Below are 16,530 nucleotides of genomic sequence, written 5' to 3' on the forward strand. Positions count from 1 at the left end.
ACCATCAATAAGCTTAACTATTCTCAAGGTCTAATCAATAGTCTAAACCCGACTCTGCATCAAATTTACCTTTTAAGTTTCTTCATTGTTTTTTAAAGACTAAATAAATGGCAGCGCTCTACCCCAGATATACTATAAATACCAGAATCTCCAGGGAGGGAGTCCAGAAACTTGTTTTCAGTTTGGAAGTAACACAGGCTATTCTGTTGGGCAGTCAAGCTTGAATACCACCATCCTAAGCATTAGGCAAAGATCTGCATGAGGAATCTCATATTGAAGATCATGAGGAAGAAGATATGGTAACATAAACGCCTCTGAATTCAGGCAAAGCTCCACGATCAATTACCATATTTACCTGAGCAGGCAGGCGTAAGACTTAAGACCTTCTACAGCTCTCATAAAGCCAAGCAGTTCCATGCAGAAAATAGATTTTCCCTCCTCTTACCTGTGACACCAAAGGGTTTCATGTCCTGGGTAGGAATCAATAAGATCAGTGCTGAATTCAACTTCTTCTTCTAGAAGACGGGGAAGATTTATCCTTGCTTCCTCTGTTGAAGCTGCTGCTTCATCTTTTGGAAGAACTAGATCTGGCTCACTTCTCAAAGGGTTTTGCTCCAATACAGAACCATCTATCACAGTTTGGCTAATCAAAGACTTTAACAGAAACTGGCGGTAGTGAAATCCACTGTGGTCTGAAACATGCATGGATGCCCAGTGTTTAGTAGAAGACAGTTCATCAAGAAGAATCTTGTAGGAAGAAAAAAGGGAAGTGAGAAGAGAAACTGCCAAAGGAATTTCTTTCTCCATTAATGTTTTGGATTTCTCTTTAATTTGTTCCTTGTATTTTTTGGTAACACTGTTTCTACCAATATTTTGTATACAATGTCCAACACAGTGCTGTCACTCAGTGGAAGCTCAGTAAAGGCTAGTTTCCCCTTTCCCTAATAAAGTAGTAAGAGGTGTATATATATGTATATATACACACACACACATATACACACCCTACAGAATTTAAGGACTTGTCTTTCTTTCTCTGGACCTTGATCAATCACATTCTGATCGGCACACACACAGAAAAGCTATTCTAAAATAACGATGAACATTAGGGTGTTTATTTACAAGAATGCTGATGTTGAAGAGAAAATATAAATTCAAAGGTTACTTTGATGAACGTTCTTTAACTTTTAATGAACATTACAATATCTAACTTACTATGTGTTGAACAATTGACTCAATGTATTATTAGTTCTTCACTATAAGTGCCATGAGGGCAGAGACTGTCAGTTTTGGGCTTAGTACAAAAAATATGATGCAAGAGCGCATGATTTTCCTATTCATCTCAAACTCAATTAACATCAATGATAAATGATTTTTTTTTTAAGTAGATGAGACAAAATTCAGCAGTGAATTAAGTCTTTGTATTATCAATCCTGCAAACTAAGCAACTTCAAATGGAATGATTAAAAAGAAAAGCAGCAGTTATGAAAAAATAAATTATCTGGCAGTGTCTTGGACAAGCTGCAAATGCAAATGGAATTTGATCAGCAAAAGCCATACTGAGGGCCTACCACATTCCATCAGAGGATTTTCAGACCAGCTAAGGAAAAAAGACATTTACTTGCCAGCAGTGAATAATATAGACAGCACAAAGCCCAAGGGCTCCTCCTTTAGCTGCTTTTCAAGGGTCCCAGGCAAATGCCTTCTCTTGTACCAAGATCCCCTCCATTTCTCACAGTTCCTCTCTTCCCTAGAAGAAATCTTTCCCTCTCCTGAACCTCCATGGTTCCTGTGTGTTCTACCAGACATCACAGAATTTTCTGTACATCTTTTCATCCCCACTAAATTCTACAGGTTGTTTAAGATATTTATTCATTCCTAATTAATGTTTCCATCATTCTATACCCAATGGCATCAGAGTGAACATGTAAGTATTTTATGAATGAATCAATGAATGAAATGAACAATTTAATGAATTAAGTGACTAGTACATAGGGACAAGATTACTCCCAGCAAGGACAGTCGATTTATATCAGTGAAATGCTTTAAATATCTCCTTTAAATTCTAATGAGTTTATTCAAAGCCAAATAGGTTTGTTCCAGAGCTGGTGAATCTCTGAGAAATGGAAAACAAGACTGTTCATTTGATTAAAATGGTCAGCAAAACAGCACCAGATAAACTTCTACCTTAGAAAAATATATACTAACCTTAAGGTTATTACATCTTTGAAGAATTAACCTGCGGGACATTTAGGCAATAATACATCAGCTTTTTAATTTTGGTAGGGCTTCTTAATATGGACTGGAAAGAGTACAAAACATGTTTAAAAGGAATTTACATAACAGGAAAAACCTTTAGATTATTTCTTACTGCATAGTTCTATACATAAAATTTTTAATTATTTTAATTTTGAGACAAAAAATAGCACATATGTGAAAGATTTGCAACATGAATTTAATTCCTTTAAAAATTTTTCTCAGACTTTTTAAGAGAAAAATTCACTATATTCTTTTCCCTTGATATACTTAATAGGTATACTAAATGAGAAAAGAAACTTTAACAGGAATTTCAGGGCATTTTTTACTAGAATCAAAAGGTACAGAGATATAAACAATTATTTAAAAAAAAAAAACAATTACTTTTAAAGTGATCTTAAAGTCACTGCATAGAGATAAGGCTTAAATGTAAGGTACTGACTATGACAGAACTTACATACCATTATTCTTTTTCAGTACTCCATATAAAAAAATGAATGAGTGAACAAATAAGTACAAGAGAACTACAGAAGCAGGGCTATGACACAGAAGGATTAACAGGCTTAAAATCAAAGACTATTGAAAATGCTCATTCCTACCTATATATGCCTTCCTTCCTAGAAATTTTTAAAAATAACATTTGGTTATTTTCTGATTATGAAAGTGATACAAAACGATCATTCTAGAAAATTCCAGAAATACAGAATACAAAAAAACAAAAAGAAATCACCCATTATCCTGTTGGCCAGAGAGAACGACTCTTAACGTTCTGGCCAATCACCAGTCTTTCAGCTTTTTTCTATGCATGCATGTGTGCAGTTGATTTGTAACACAAATTTGGGATATTCTTTTATGCTGATTTTATTCCACTTAAATCATATACATATACCCATGTCATTAAATATTACTCTGTAATTTTAAACTTTTGTATAATATTTCATCCCAAAGATTATCCTTCATCATTCATTTTGTTTCTACTCTTATATAAGTAACACTCTTATGAACACATATATATAAGGTCGATGTGCACAACTTATTTATTTAGGAGAAATTTCTAGATGTATATTTACTGAACAGTGAAAAACATTTTGTAAAGTTCTTAATATATATTGTCAAAGTGCCCTCCAGAAGGGCTGTATAATTTACATTCCTACTGGAAGAACGTGTTATATATTTCTTAAATTCCTTACCAGTACTTTAATCTTCACTAATTTGATAACTGGAAAATCATGTCATTTTAATTTGCATTTCCTTTTATCATTAAGGCCAAACAATTGTTCTTACTCCCTTATCTTTCCTGTTTCTTCTTATACAAATTGCCTATTTTGCCTAATTCTCTTCTTTTATAACTGCCTAATTTACTATTTGTGATAGTCATTAATTTCTCTTAAGGGTCTGCAAGAGATCTTTATAAAGATGTTAAGTCCCTAAGTTGCAAATATTTTTCTTAATATATTACTACAATTAATTTTTTTAATTCCATTTTTTTTCTTCAGGTATGTTTTTATTCCATTTAGAGTTCAGTTTGGTATAGGAGATTAAAACCTCAATTATTTTCTAAAAGGTCAATCTTATCAGCATCACAAATTGAACAAAGAACCCTTTCTCCAATTATGTGAAATACCATACTTACCATCAGTGAAATCTGTACGCATTAGATACTGGGATTTGCTTCTGGGCCTTAGATTTTTCCATTACTGTTTTTATTTTTGAGCCAGTACCACAGATGACTCTGTCTTTATCAACATTTAGATATATACTGGTATTGATACAATGTTCCTCATTTTTATTTTTTCCCAACAATTTCTTAGCTATTCTTGAAGTTTTATTCTTTCTAATGTACTTTAGAACCAATTTTTGAAGTTGAAAAATAAACTGATGATTTTCAGTATAATCACAGACTTGTGCAGCCATCACTGCTATCTAATTTCAGAACATTTTCATCACCTCCCAAACAACCCCTATTCCTATAAGGAGTCCCCTAAATCTCCATTCGCTCCAGCCTCTGGCACCCACTAATGTGCTCTGCCTATTGTGAATGTCATATAAATGGAATTCTAGAATATGTGGCATTCTGAATCTGGCTTCTTTCCATCAGCATGTTTTCAGGGTTCATCCATGTATCAGGACTTTGTTTCTTTATGGCTGAATAACATCCCATTGTATGGATATACCACATTGCATTTATCTACTCCTCAGATATTGGACGTTTGAGTTGTTACTTTTTGGGGGGGCTATTATGAATTACGCTGTTACAAACACTGCTGTAACAAGTTTTCAATTCTGTGGGGTATATACCTAAAAGTAGAACTGCAGGGTCATATGTGGTAATTCCAGGTTTAATTTTTTGAGGAAATGCCAAATCGTTTTCCACAGTGGCTGCATCATTTCACATTCCTACCAGCAATGTATAAGGGTTCCAGTTTCTCCGCATCCTTGTCAGCACTTTTAACTTGTTTTTTCATTTCAGCCATCCTACTTGGTATGAAATGATATCTCACTGTGGTTTTGATTTGCATTTCCCTGATGGCTAATGATGTTGAACATCTTTTCATGTCTTTATTGGCCATCTGTATGTCTTTTTTTGCAGAAATGGCCCTGTGTGCTTTCTCAGGTGACATACCATTATCAACTTTTAATTGGCTAGTAGTAATAAATTCTATTCAAATGTGAGTCTTTCCTCTCACCCTACCCTCACAAATGAGACTGTTTTAAAATTTACTTAAATAAATGTCTACCTAAAACATACAATCACCATAGAAAACAAAACAGAAAATGAAAATGTCATAATTCCACCCTCTAGCACTGTTCACGATTCTTTTTTTTTTTGACTAGAAAATGAATATGTGTTTATTATGGAAAACACAAGCCAATAGATCTGTAATAGCGCTGTATGTGTATATATATATATGTTAAGCAGTTACAATATGCCAAGCACTGTTCCAAACACTTTAAAATCTCATCCAAAGCTAATAATATATTAAAACATTATATTAGGACCATCTCATATTTAGTTTTAAAGATCCTTATCCTATAGTGAACTTTTTCTTTAAATAATCTTCCAAAATATAATTTTTAGTAGCAACAAAATATTCCAATTTGTGATGAACTGCAATGTAACTAATCTGTTATTATTGGAGGGTTAGAGTGGTTCTATTATAAAGAGCATTTTCATATATCAAACTTTCATATTTAATATAATAGCCCGTGTTTATTGAACACTTAGTACAAGCACTTCTGACGGCCACTTTACGTGGATTTTCCCATTTAATTCACATCACTCAATGAGAAAGGATGGTACAGTCAGGATTCAAATTAGGTTTGTCTGACCACTGAGTGGAACCTTTAATTACCACACCACCATACTATATCTCCCAGTATTTCTTTAGGATGAATTCCTACGGGCAGAACTACTAGATTAGAAAGAACACACTTTTTTGGTAGAGTCTGATAAATGCTGCCATGTTGTCCTTCAGTAAGATTACAATAATTTCTACAATGCTTGTTTTCATAGCCTTATCAATGCTGGATATGAGTACTTTAAAAAAAAAATATTTTCGGGGCGCCTGGGTGGCTCAGTTAAGCGTCTGCCTTTGGCTCGGTCATGATCTTGGGGTCCTGGGATCGAGCCCTGCATCAGGCTCCCTGCTCAGTGGGGAGTCTGCTTCTCCCCCTCCGCCCAGCTTGTGCTGTCTCTTTCTCAAATAAATAAAATCTTAAAAAAAAAATCATTTTCAATTTCCTAAGTAAAAAGATGCCAGCTCATTTTATATGTATTTTTAAGCTGCTTTAGACCGGTGGTACTCTGTGATTACTTCCTCTAACAGACAAAGCACAGTAGGGCACGATCTCCGAGCTGGGAACACTGGCTTCTAAGAACAGAAAGGGGATTTTGCAAATTCATCACTCTCACTGAGAGAGCTGCAGTGGCAGAGGGGAAAGGAAGGGCATGGAGTTCAACCAAGGGCAGGGCATAGCTGGTGGACAACGTGTGAGCCTAGGAGCAGGCCCAGGCAGCTGAGTCAACACACCACTAATGAGTTGTCATCTTCAACATCGGACAGTCTCAAGAAACCAAGAATTTCACCTTGGCCCTGTGTTCCTGATTTTATGGGAATGCCACTTTAAAAGGTCCTCATCAAGGCAGGCAAGTCTCCAAAGACTGCTCAGCTCACCTGGACTCTGCCTTTCTCTTTATCCTTCATGCTCCCCATGCCCCTCCCACCCCCTCCCCACTATCAAGTTGTGGAGCTGAGATGACCAGACTCCCTAAGGACTCCCTATCTCCCACATCCCACCAGATGACCTGGACTCCTGACAACGAGGCAGCCTTCCTTCTGGCAGCTGCTCCCAGTGAGCCCAGCCGGGATGAGAAGCCATTTCTGTGCTCCCACTGTCCCCTGGGCTTCCTTCAGCGCCTGCAAGTGTCAAACTGCTTTGTGACTGTTCGTATCTGTTCCCTCAACTAGATTCTCAATTTGCTGAGAGCAATCTCTTGGTTATTATGCCACACCCAGCATACAGGGCAGTGTCTGGGAATGAAAGAGTTTCAGTACTTTTTCATGGATAAATTATAATGAGTTGATCAAGCAAACTGGGAGTCAGTTTCACCTAAACTTTCTATCTGTGAGGAACAGAGAAAGGAACTAAAATTTAGTGAGCCTCTGTTAGGTGCCCAGTACTTTACACACATTAACTCAAATAATCTTCACAATAATCCACTGAGGCACACAGTGGAGCTGGTATTTCACAGATGAAACATGAAAGCTTTCCACACATAGCTAGTGAGGCCAAAATCTGAAGCCAGGTCAGGAGGATTCTGTCTTTGCTCTTTCCACTCCCTCACGGGGACTCCCGTCCAGAAACACAAAGCCAATATAAACTGGAGGGGAAGCGCTACTCTTTCAGAACTGTTGGCTTAAAAGTCCCCAGAAATGAAAACTCTTAATTTACCCTGGAGGAATCTCTGGCTAGGACACAGAGAGGGGAGAGGGAACCTGGGAAGGGAGATGGAGGAAGGGGCTGGTGAGCAAAATGAGAGCGTGCTTCCCAATTAATCTGAAAATACCACTTAAGGTATTTTGACCCCTTTAAGTTGTCTTAAGCCTGAGATGCTTTCAGAGCAGTACCCTACATTCTTACGGCACTTAAACGTAAGAAGTGAAGAAAAATATAGAGAAGCTATAGTACGAAGAAGGAACCAAAGGATACCTAGTTCTCGGGCGCCTGGGTGGCTCAGTTGGTTAAGCGACTGCCTTCGGCTCAGGTCATGATCCCAGGGTCCTGGGATCGAGTCCCACATCGGGCTCCCTGCTCTGCGGGAAGCCTGCTTCTCCCTCTCCCACTCCCCCTGCTTGTGTTCCCTCTCTCGCTATGTCTCTCTCTGTCAAATAAATAAATAAAATCTTTAAAAAAAAAAATAAAGGATACCTAGTTCTCATCCTGATGAACAGTAAGTGAAGGCACCCCATTCCTTCCAACCCAGCTCTGCCTCCAGATAACCCCCTGAGCCCTGTGAAAAGTGTTTTTCTTAAATCCAACCCTTTCCCCAATTTAGTAGGCCTGGGCTGGGACTCCAAAATCCGAAGGTCATTTATAGACAAAGGCAAGTTTGGGAATACCAGGTGAGATCTTCTCTTCCCTCCCCAGGAGAGGGGATGGTGAGAAGGCAGCCAGCTGATTGAGCACATTAAGTCACATAACCAGAGCCCACCAAGAAAGAACAACTCCAATGCTATAAGGCCTAATAATCCCTTCCTATTCCGGGGCAAAATGAATTATGCTCCATCTTCTTACTGCTTAAACTTGCCTTCGTTCTACAATGTACTAACCTGAAGAGTGCCAGAAACCGCGCTGGTGAGGAATGCAACCTTTTTTTAAATTGCCAGGGTTTCCTTGGAGGTATCAGCTGCTAGATCCTCCCCAGGCCGCTGGGCCATTAGCTCCTCTACTTTCCTCCTTCAAAGCTCCTCTGAGGAGGAGCTGCTATCAGAAGACTTCAAGGGCAGACAGGGACTGTGCCTCGGGAGACGAAGCGCGGCCTTACCCTGACGTCCAGCTTCGCCAGGTGCTGGAGAACCCAGATGCGATGGGACCAGGCGTTGTAGTTGCTCGGGTATCTCCCCGCCGCTTCACCACAGACCTCCATCTCTTCTCGGACCAGTCTCTGTGTCCTCTCTGCAGGAACTGCTGCTGGGTTTCCTTTCGTCACAAAGGCAGGCAAGGAGGTTTCCTGAATTAGCTGTTGTAGCACCCATCGCCTGTGAAGGTACACATGGGAATGAATATGAGGAAAGAACACAAACCAGAGAGAAAAACAACCAGTTTTCTTTGTTCTCAATCTCCACCCATACAATGCAAACTAATCCCTGTCTATGAGCCCAATTTGGGGGGAGTGGGATTATTCTGTTGTTTTTGTTGTTAAAGATGTCATTAAACTTCAGCACCACTGACAGGGAGGAGGGTGAAGAAAGGACAAACAGGAAAGAGAAACCTTTCTAAAACATTAAAATTTGTCAGAAAGAGAATGCTTCAGTTCCAATATGACAGCTCCAAAACTCCATTTGGCCAGAAAATGCAAAGACAGGGTGTGTACATGGAGGGGGGATTGCAGTGGTTGTGGTGGAGGGGATATTAATTAATGGCTGGTAAATACCAGAAGAGGAGTCATGGTTCACATCTTCAATTACATGTGCATGCCTCACCCTATGTGTATTTGCTTGCAAACAAGAAGCTGCATTATCTGCTTTCATTAAGCAGAATTTCTATGTTACAGCACAGAATCTGGAAGGACACAACCATCAGGAGGTTTTAAATGTCTTTATCCACAAATTTTTCCCTTGTCTTTTTAAGATTTTCATTAGCATACTTATTTAAATGAAAGGCACTCAAAAAGCATCTCTAACCACTTAATGTGGTTGAGTTTTTTACAAATATCTTCTCATAAGAAGGACTCTTTTAGACTAAAAATGTCCAACCCAAAGGTTACTAGAAATTGAGTAAGAAAACTCATTTTTTCCTTTTCAAATAGAATTTTACCTAACTTATAAAACAAAAGCTTGCTTTATATAAAATATTAGATAAGCCTATAAATTGGTGAATGCATATTCAATACTGCCCTCCCCTGCCCCCAGTCCTTTCCAAACCTCCACACACACAACTACAGGCCTCTCTGAGGTGCCATCTCAATTCCTACTAAGAAAAAACATCCAGCATGGAAGTAGCTGATTTGCAATGCTAGCCAAAGCCAAGATTACAGTGAAAATACCCTGAACTAACTAAGATCCTAAAAATGCTCAGGATTTAAGAAAAGTTGTAAGTGGCTTAGTAAACTGAAAACAGACTTCTTAAAGAATTTCTCCACCGACCCCAAGAAGCCACCAGCCCACACTATCTCATTTTAGTCAAAACTGGGTAGTTCCATGGAGTCCACGAGGAATATGCTCCAGAGAGCCAGGATGGTGAGGAGTTTTCACGTGCATTTTGGCTGACTCAGGCCTTTAACCTAAAAATACTCTCTGCATTTACAGTCTTAGGAACTTCAGCGCAGCCTATACACCACTCATCTCAGCTACCTTTATCGTCGTTATTTTGTTAATTTTAATAACTACAACCATCTATACCAGAAACAGACCTGAATTAATTATAAAACCCAAGTTGCTCATTATAGTTGACTATCTAAATGCCATTTCTATGACTGCTCAGATAGTTCATAATGAACAATAACAGCTAAAATTTACTGAGTATTTAATATGTGCCAGGCACCGTGGTGGTGCTAACATACATTATTTCATGTAAAGCCAACCATTAACTCTGAAATAGGTGTGATTGTTATTCCCATTTTACGAATGAGAAAACTGAGGCTTGAAGAGCTTAAATCATTTCTGAAGGTCACACAGGGAACAAGTGATGGCATCTGGAGTTAAAAAGTAGGTAATTTGACTTTAGAATTCATACTCTGAACCAGTATGTGACCCTGCTGGACACTGTTGTTTCTCCAGCCATTCTGAATCCTAAGAATCCTATAGTGTAAATTAACCACACCTGTGAATCCATGTTTCTGGACTCTTTGGAAATTTAGTTAAGGCCAGTTTTCCCAGATGTAAGTCCTTAACTGGATGTAAAGTGCCAGAGAGGATGAGCTCTTTTCTGTAAAAGAAAAATGAAAAGAACCATTATTCTACCTTTCCATCCAAACATACTGCATGGCTATTAACATAATCTCACTGGGAAGAAAAAAAATAAGAAAACATGAAACTCTCATAAGTATCACACACGGTAATCAAGAATGTATTCTTGTCATCTCTAAGTAACAGGATTAATAAGCAGAAATAGAAGCTCTTAAATCAATAGTGGAACTTTAGTTACCTATTTGGGAAAGGGCAAAGAGGTTTTCTGGCTTGTCTCATTTCCAAAACTTACAAGGCCTGACATCAGTATCTGTAGGGCAGATCCAGTACTAGTCAAGAATTGTTCTAACTTCCCAAGTTGGACATGATATGATTCATTACCAAAAAATACATAAAGAGGAACACACAGAGCATGATTAAGATGGAAAGAATCATTCACTACCCTAACAAAATTACTATTTTTATTTTTCAATTTTCCCTTCTGTCTTTCCTCATATGCATATACATTTTAACATAATTTTATATTCTGCTTTATAGCTTAAGAATTATTCCATGGTGCTACATAATCTTTAAAGCGAACATTTAAATCGGTCAAGTAGTTTTCACTGAGTGGCTACTCTGTAATTTCATGACCTTTTCCTCTTTGGTTAGACATTTAGGTTGCTTCCAAGTTTTTGCTTTTCTGAAACAGAGCTTTGTGCTTAAGATGTCTTTCATTTCTGCTACTTAGGAAAGTTCCCAAAAGATGTTATTACCAGGTGAACTACCTGCATGGCCCTTGAGACACTAGACCATTTCTTTTTGAAATACAAATAGAAGTAAGAGCAAAGTCAGGTTTTTGTTGCTGTTTTCAAAGTGTTCAAAGCTGCCATGTAATTATAAAGAACGTCATGAAAGAGCTCTCCACCTATTATTTCCCAAGTAAATACGATTTAGGTTTTGATTTAATTTCTCAGGTAAGTTTTTGATAATAAGCTCTGCTCTTACTGATTATACTCCCAATTAATTTTCAATGTATCTATTATAATAAAATTAGGTCATTTACTAGACTTTATTAATCTTAAAAAGTCCTTCCTGTGATAGGGTTGATAATTCATTTATTTTAGAGAACTTTAGTTCCAAGAAGACCAGAGCCCAGATCCTATACCTCACCTACTTAGATGAATTTAGTTCCTAATTACCACCATGCATTTTCTTTCCAACAGCAATGTGCCATTTCTAGATTTTTATTTGATAAGGAAAATAACTTTCTTTTTAGTGAAAATACTGAACAGTGATGACAAATATTTGTATTTTACAATCATTTTAGGTCAGGCACTTCATTCCAGGATATAATTTCAAGTGATACTGAGAAGGTTTATGGGTACTTTAACAAATGGGTTTATTGGCTATTTTTCTTTCAATGCACAGGAAGCCTATGTGTCACTGAAAGAGGATTTAATGCAACAGCCAATTACTTTTGCAGTCCTGCATCATTCTTCTTCTGAAATCAGTAATGTTTCATTATACCGTAAGTCAGGATACCTATAGTGTTCAAAGGAGGCAAAATAATATTCTGTATAATTTTAACTTCTTTGTAATGCAGTGTTTCTCAAAGTAAGGTCCTTAACTGCAACATTACCATCATCTGGAACTTGTAAGAAATACAGATTCTCAAGCCTCATCCCAGACCCGCTGAATCAAAAACTAGTGACAAAGCAATGTGTTTGAACAAGTGCTCCAAGTTTAAAAACCTCTATGGTACAGAATTTACTATATTAAGCCTAATTTCCATTTACTAAATTTAAAAGCTCTCCTTATTACAACTGCCTACCTATACTCCCATATATATCTATGGGGAAATAGTCAAAATTTTCTTCAGAAAAGAGGAGTCACTTTATACCTGAATCTTTAAAAAGTTTCTTCAATTAGGGCTCCTTTAAAAAAAAAAGAAAGATTTTATTCATCTTGAGAGAGAGAAAAAGAAAGAGAAAGCAGGGTGAAGGGCAGAGGTAGAGGGAGAGGGAGAGAGAGAATCTCAACCAGACTCCACGCTGAGTGTGGAGCCCGATGCAGGGCTCCATCTTACAACCTGAGATCATGACCTGAGCCGAAATCAAGAGTCAGACACTCAACCCACTGAGCCACCCACATGCCCCTAGGGGTGCTCTCTTAATTTATTTTGCACAACATATTTGGGAAGAGATCTTAGCCTGAAACAACCCCAATCAAAGGTATACGTGGATGCTTAAAAAGATCACCTGACAGAATCATAAAAAAGGAAGCAAAATTTAAATATCAATTTAATAAACATTCTTGGGGACAGGACTGAACACTGTAGATGTTGAATATTACCATAAACAAATTTCTTTTTAAATAATCTTTTTTTTTCCTACAGATTTTATCTATTTATTTGAGAGAGAGCACGAGTGGGATGCAGAGGGAGAAGCAGGCTTCCCGCTGAGCAGGGAGCCAGCCAGATGTGGGGCTTGATCCCAGGACCCTGGAATCATGATCTGAGTCAAAGGCAGACATTTAACCAACTGAGCCACCCAGGAGCCCCATAAACAAAATTTTTAAAGATCACTTGAAAAAGGAATATAGTAAATGATTACATTATAGCTATCACTTAAACAAGAGATATAATAAAAGAAAATCAACTACTGGAATGCATTCAAGTAGGGATCTATCTTGAGAAAAATTTCAGTCACACATGGATTCAAAAAGTGCTATATGTATCTCAAACCAGCTAGATATATGCACACATAATGTGCTCTGGAAAAAGGCTGGATAAGTTGAAAAAAATAACTCTTGTGATGACAAAGTCACTGATGTCAATAAGCCACGTAAGACATTTGAATTAAACTGTTTAATGAAATGTAAGAAAATGATGAATAATTAAAATACTTCACGTTATTTTAAAGGTATGTAACTAAATTTAAAAAGTAAGTATCATATTAAGACGTTTGCTTATTTCATGCACATACCTTTAAGTTTACATATTATTATTAGCCTAAAATTTTTTTCTTGGACTTTTCTTATTGAGGAAGTGGAGTGCTGCCTTAAATTTGAGGCAGCTTTATTTTCAGGCACATTGACTAAGCTGGGCTTTGAGATTCATCCTGAAAGCCTTAGGTGATACACTGCAAACAGAGAACGAAGGAATAAAACAAAGGTCAAATAAATGTGGGGGAGAAGTACGTAGGAAAGGAAAAGGCCACATGTGTTGTGTTGTAAAGAGGAGGGGGTGGTAGGGAACAGGGCCATGCTATATGTGCAACCTTGTTGTGGCATGTTACATGAAGGCTTTTCTAGTTCTACAAAGTTTACTTATTTATTTGTCAAAGAGAGAGAGAACACAATTAGGGGGAGTGGCAGGCAGGGGGAGAAGCAGGCTCCCTGCTGAGCAAGGAGCCCGATGCGGGGCTCATGGGATCAGGACCTGAGCCGAAGGCAGACGCTTAACTGACTGAGCCACCCAGGCGTCCCTGGTTTATCTTATTTTTTTAAGTTTTTTCTGTCTTCTCTCTATCTCAGGCTATTAATTATGGTTTCTCTCTGCTGTCACTTGATTTAAAATTTGTAGGAAACCAGGGGCTATGTGTATCCTGTCCATGGTTAAATCTCCACTGGCTAGCTCAGTACTTGGAACACAGTATGACTGAATAAACAAATGCCATCTTTTTTACCCCCTGAATCTTTATTCTGTCTGAAATAATGATAATAGTAAGAGTCATCTTCATAAAAATTACCATTTACTGAAAACTTCTCCTGAATCAGCCACTGTGTTAAGTGATTTGCATATATTATCTAATCTAATCCTCAAAACAATCCTGTATTATGTTGATATATATGAAATTGCTGATACTCAATTGTTGTTTTGTTTTTGTTTTTTGTTTCTTTAAATAAACTTTTGGGGCACCTGGCTGGCTCGGTTGGTAGAGCACGAGACTCTTGATCTCATGTTGTAAGTTCGAGCCCCACACTGGGTATAGAGATGACTTAAAAAATAAATAAATAAAAATCTTAAAGTTTTAATCTGGGAATTGTTTTAAATTTACACTAAGGTTGTTAAGGATAGTATAGAGAACTCTTATATACCCTGTACCAGCTTCCCTTATTAATAATATATTATTATGGTACTTTGGTCGCAATTGATGAATCATTACCAGTAAATTACTACTGAAAGTCCGTACTTTATGCAGAATTCCTTAGTTTTTCCCACATGTCCTTTTTCTAGTCCAGCATCCTATCTAGGATATCACATTATATTTGGTTATGTCTCTACAAGCTCCTCAGATTATACTTTGCCATTTTATGAGTACTAATCAGGTATTTTGTATGATGTTTTTCTTACGGTTAGACTAGGGTTTTGAGGAGGAAGAGATCACAAAAGTGCCATCTTTATCACATCATATCAGGGGCACAAAATACCAGCGTGACTTGTCACTGCTGATGCTGACCTTGATTACCTGACTAAGATGGTCTGTGTCCAGTTCCTCCACTGTACTTTTTGGAAGGAAGTTACACTTAAGGAGGAAGGGAGCTGGACTCCAACTCCTTGAAGGGGGTTGCCTAGATAAATTATTTAGAATCCTTCTATATGAGAGATTTGTCTGTTGTCTACTATTTGTTTGTTGCTTCTTCAATTATTTATGTCAGTATGAACATCCATTTTACACTTTAGGGTATAACCCAATATTATGTTATTTTACTGTTCAAATTGTTCCAGCTTTGGCCACTAGAAGCCCTTTGACATAGTTCCATCATTTTGTTTTTTGAGCACTTCCTTACTTTTTGGCTCTTTGAGATGTTCCAGATGAATCTTATAGATTTCCTGCCCTGGTCCTAGAATCAGACATTTCCTCAAGAAGCCTATTTCCATTTATTAAAGAATGGTGTAAGACACCAGGATCTGGATGCTTAGGTTGAACTATTTTTGTTTTATAAAAACAACAATTTCATATGGCACAACCTAGTATTATCTCAGTTTTACTGATGAGAAAACTGAAGCTGGGGGAGAATTAGTAACTTATACTCAAGGTCTGTGAACTCAAAGTGCCAGAACCAAACATCAAATCTGCATAAAATAAAGTCACCAATTGTAATAGGCTATGAGTAAAGGACATGATCACTGAAGCCTGGTGTTAGCTATTTTAGTTACTCAAAGAGGTTTTGCTCACTCTGTGTTCACAGACTGACGGAAAAAATAGGACACTGTTATGAAGTCAAGCTCTTTCACAAAATAATACACTGAATTTCAAAGCAAAAAAAGTACCAAATTTTTCTATAACAGGTAGATTTTAAAAGTATATCCATCACTCACTGTAATTACAGGCAATCAACGCAAAAACCTATACTTGCATCTGTTTTTTCCCTAAGACCACAACACCTATAAAATGAACGACTGATGTATTAATACTATCTTTTAGCAGTTTATAAAATACAGTTAAAAATCACTCAATGCAGAAGAAACATACCAACAATTAAACATGAAGTGTTAAGTATTTGATTTGCGAGTGATCTTATAAGGTTAGACCAATTTACTTCCAAAGCTGGTGGTTTTTGCATAAAATGTACTACTGATTCTATGTCTTCATGTTAATTAATTTTACTAATACAAATTAAAACTTACTAGAATACATACCCACAATGCATCTTTTTAAAAATCAAGGTTTCCTTTTTATTCATCTAGCACAAAACTTTATTTCTTTATTTTAAAGATTTTATTTATTTGACAGAGAGAGACACAGTGAGAGAGGGATCACAAGCAGGGGGAGTGGGAGAGGGAGAAGCAGGCTTCCCGTGGAGCAGGGAGCCCAATGCGGGGCTCGATCCCAGGACCCTGGGATCATGACCTGAGCCGAAGGCAGATGCTTAACGACTGAGCCACCCAGGCGCCCCTAGCACAAAACTTTATTATAATAATCTTACTAGAATACTTTTCAAAATCAACCGCTGTGAATATCACTGAAGTTAGATTACGCAGCCATTTTCCCTTTACACAACCAAACCACAGAAAATCACAAAACAGTTTGAAAGGAATCATAAAAAAATTACCTAGTTCAAACCTTTTATTTCACAGATATAGAAACTAAAGCTGCTCTGAAATTAAATCTTTTGCCTCAAGTCAACTGCTAGTTAATTAATGAAAAAGGACTAAGAGCGA

At 37.4% G+C, this 16,530-nt stretch overlaps 1 protein-coding gene across 3 annotated transcripts in view; it reads right to left on the minus strand.

Annotated features, from left to right (window-relative positions):
• The window catches only part of PTAR1 (protein prenyltransferase alpha subunit repeat containing 1), a 51,869-nt gene that overhangs the window by 10,858 nt on the left and 24,481 nt on the right, over window positions 1-16,530 (minus strand). For all 3 annotated transcript variants that reach the window (XM_078062157.1, XM_078062156.1, XM_036117898.2), the window contains exons 4-6: window positions 10,297-10,401; window positions 8,300-8,513; window positions 446-747 (exon numbers count right to left, since the gene is read on the minus strand). In XM_078062157.1, coding sequence (XP_077918283.1) covers window positions 446-747; window positions 8,300-8,513; window positions 10,297-10,401 — 621 coding nt within the window. The remainder of the gene's footprint in view (window positions 1-445; window positions 748-8,299; window positions 8,514-10,296; window positions 10,402-16,530) is intronic.

This window comes from Halichoerus grypus, chromosome 14 (genome assembly GCF_964656455.1).
Source record: "Halichoerus grypus chromosome 14, mHalGry1.hap1.1, whole genome shotgun sequence".
Classification (NCBI taxonomy): Eukaryota; Metazoa; Chordata; class Mammalia; order Carnivora; family Phocidae; genus Halichoerus; species Halichoerus grypus.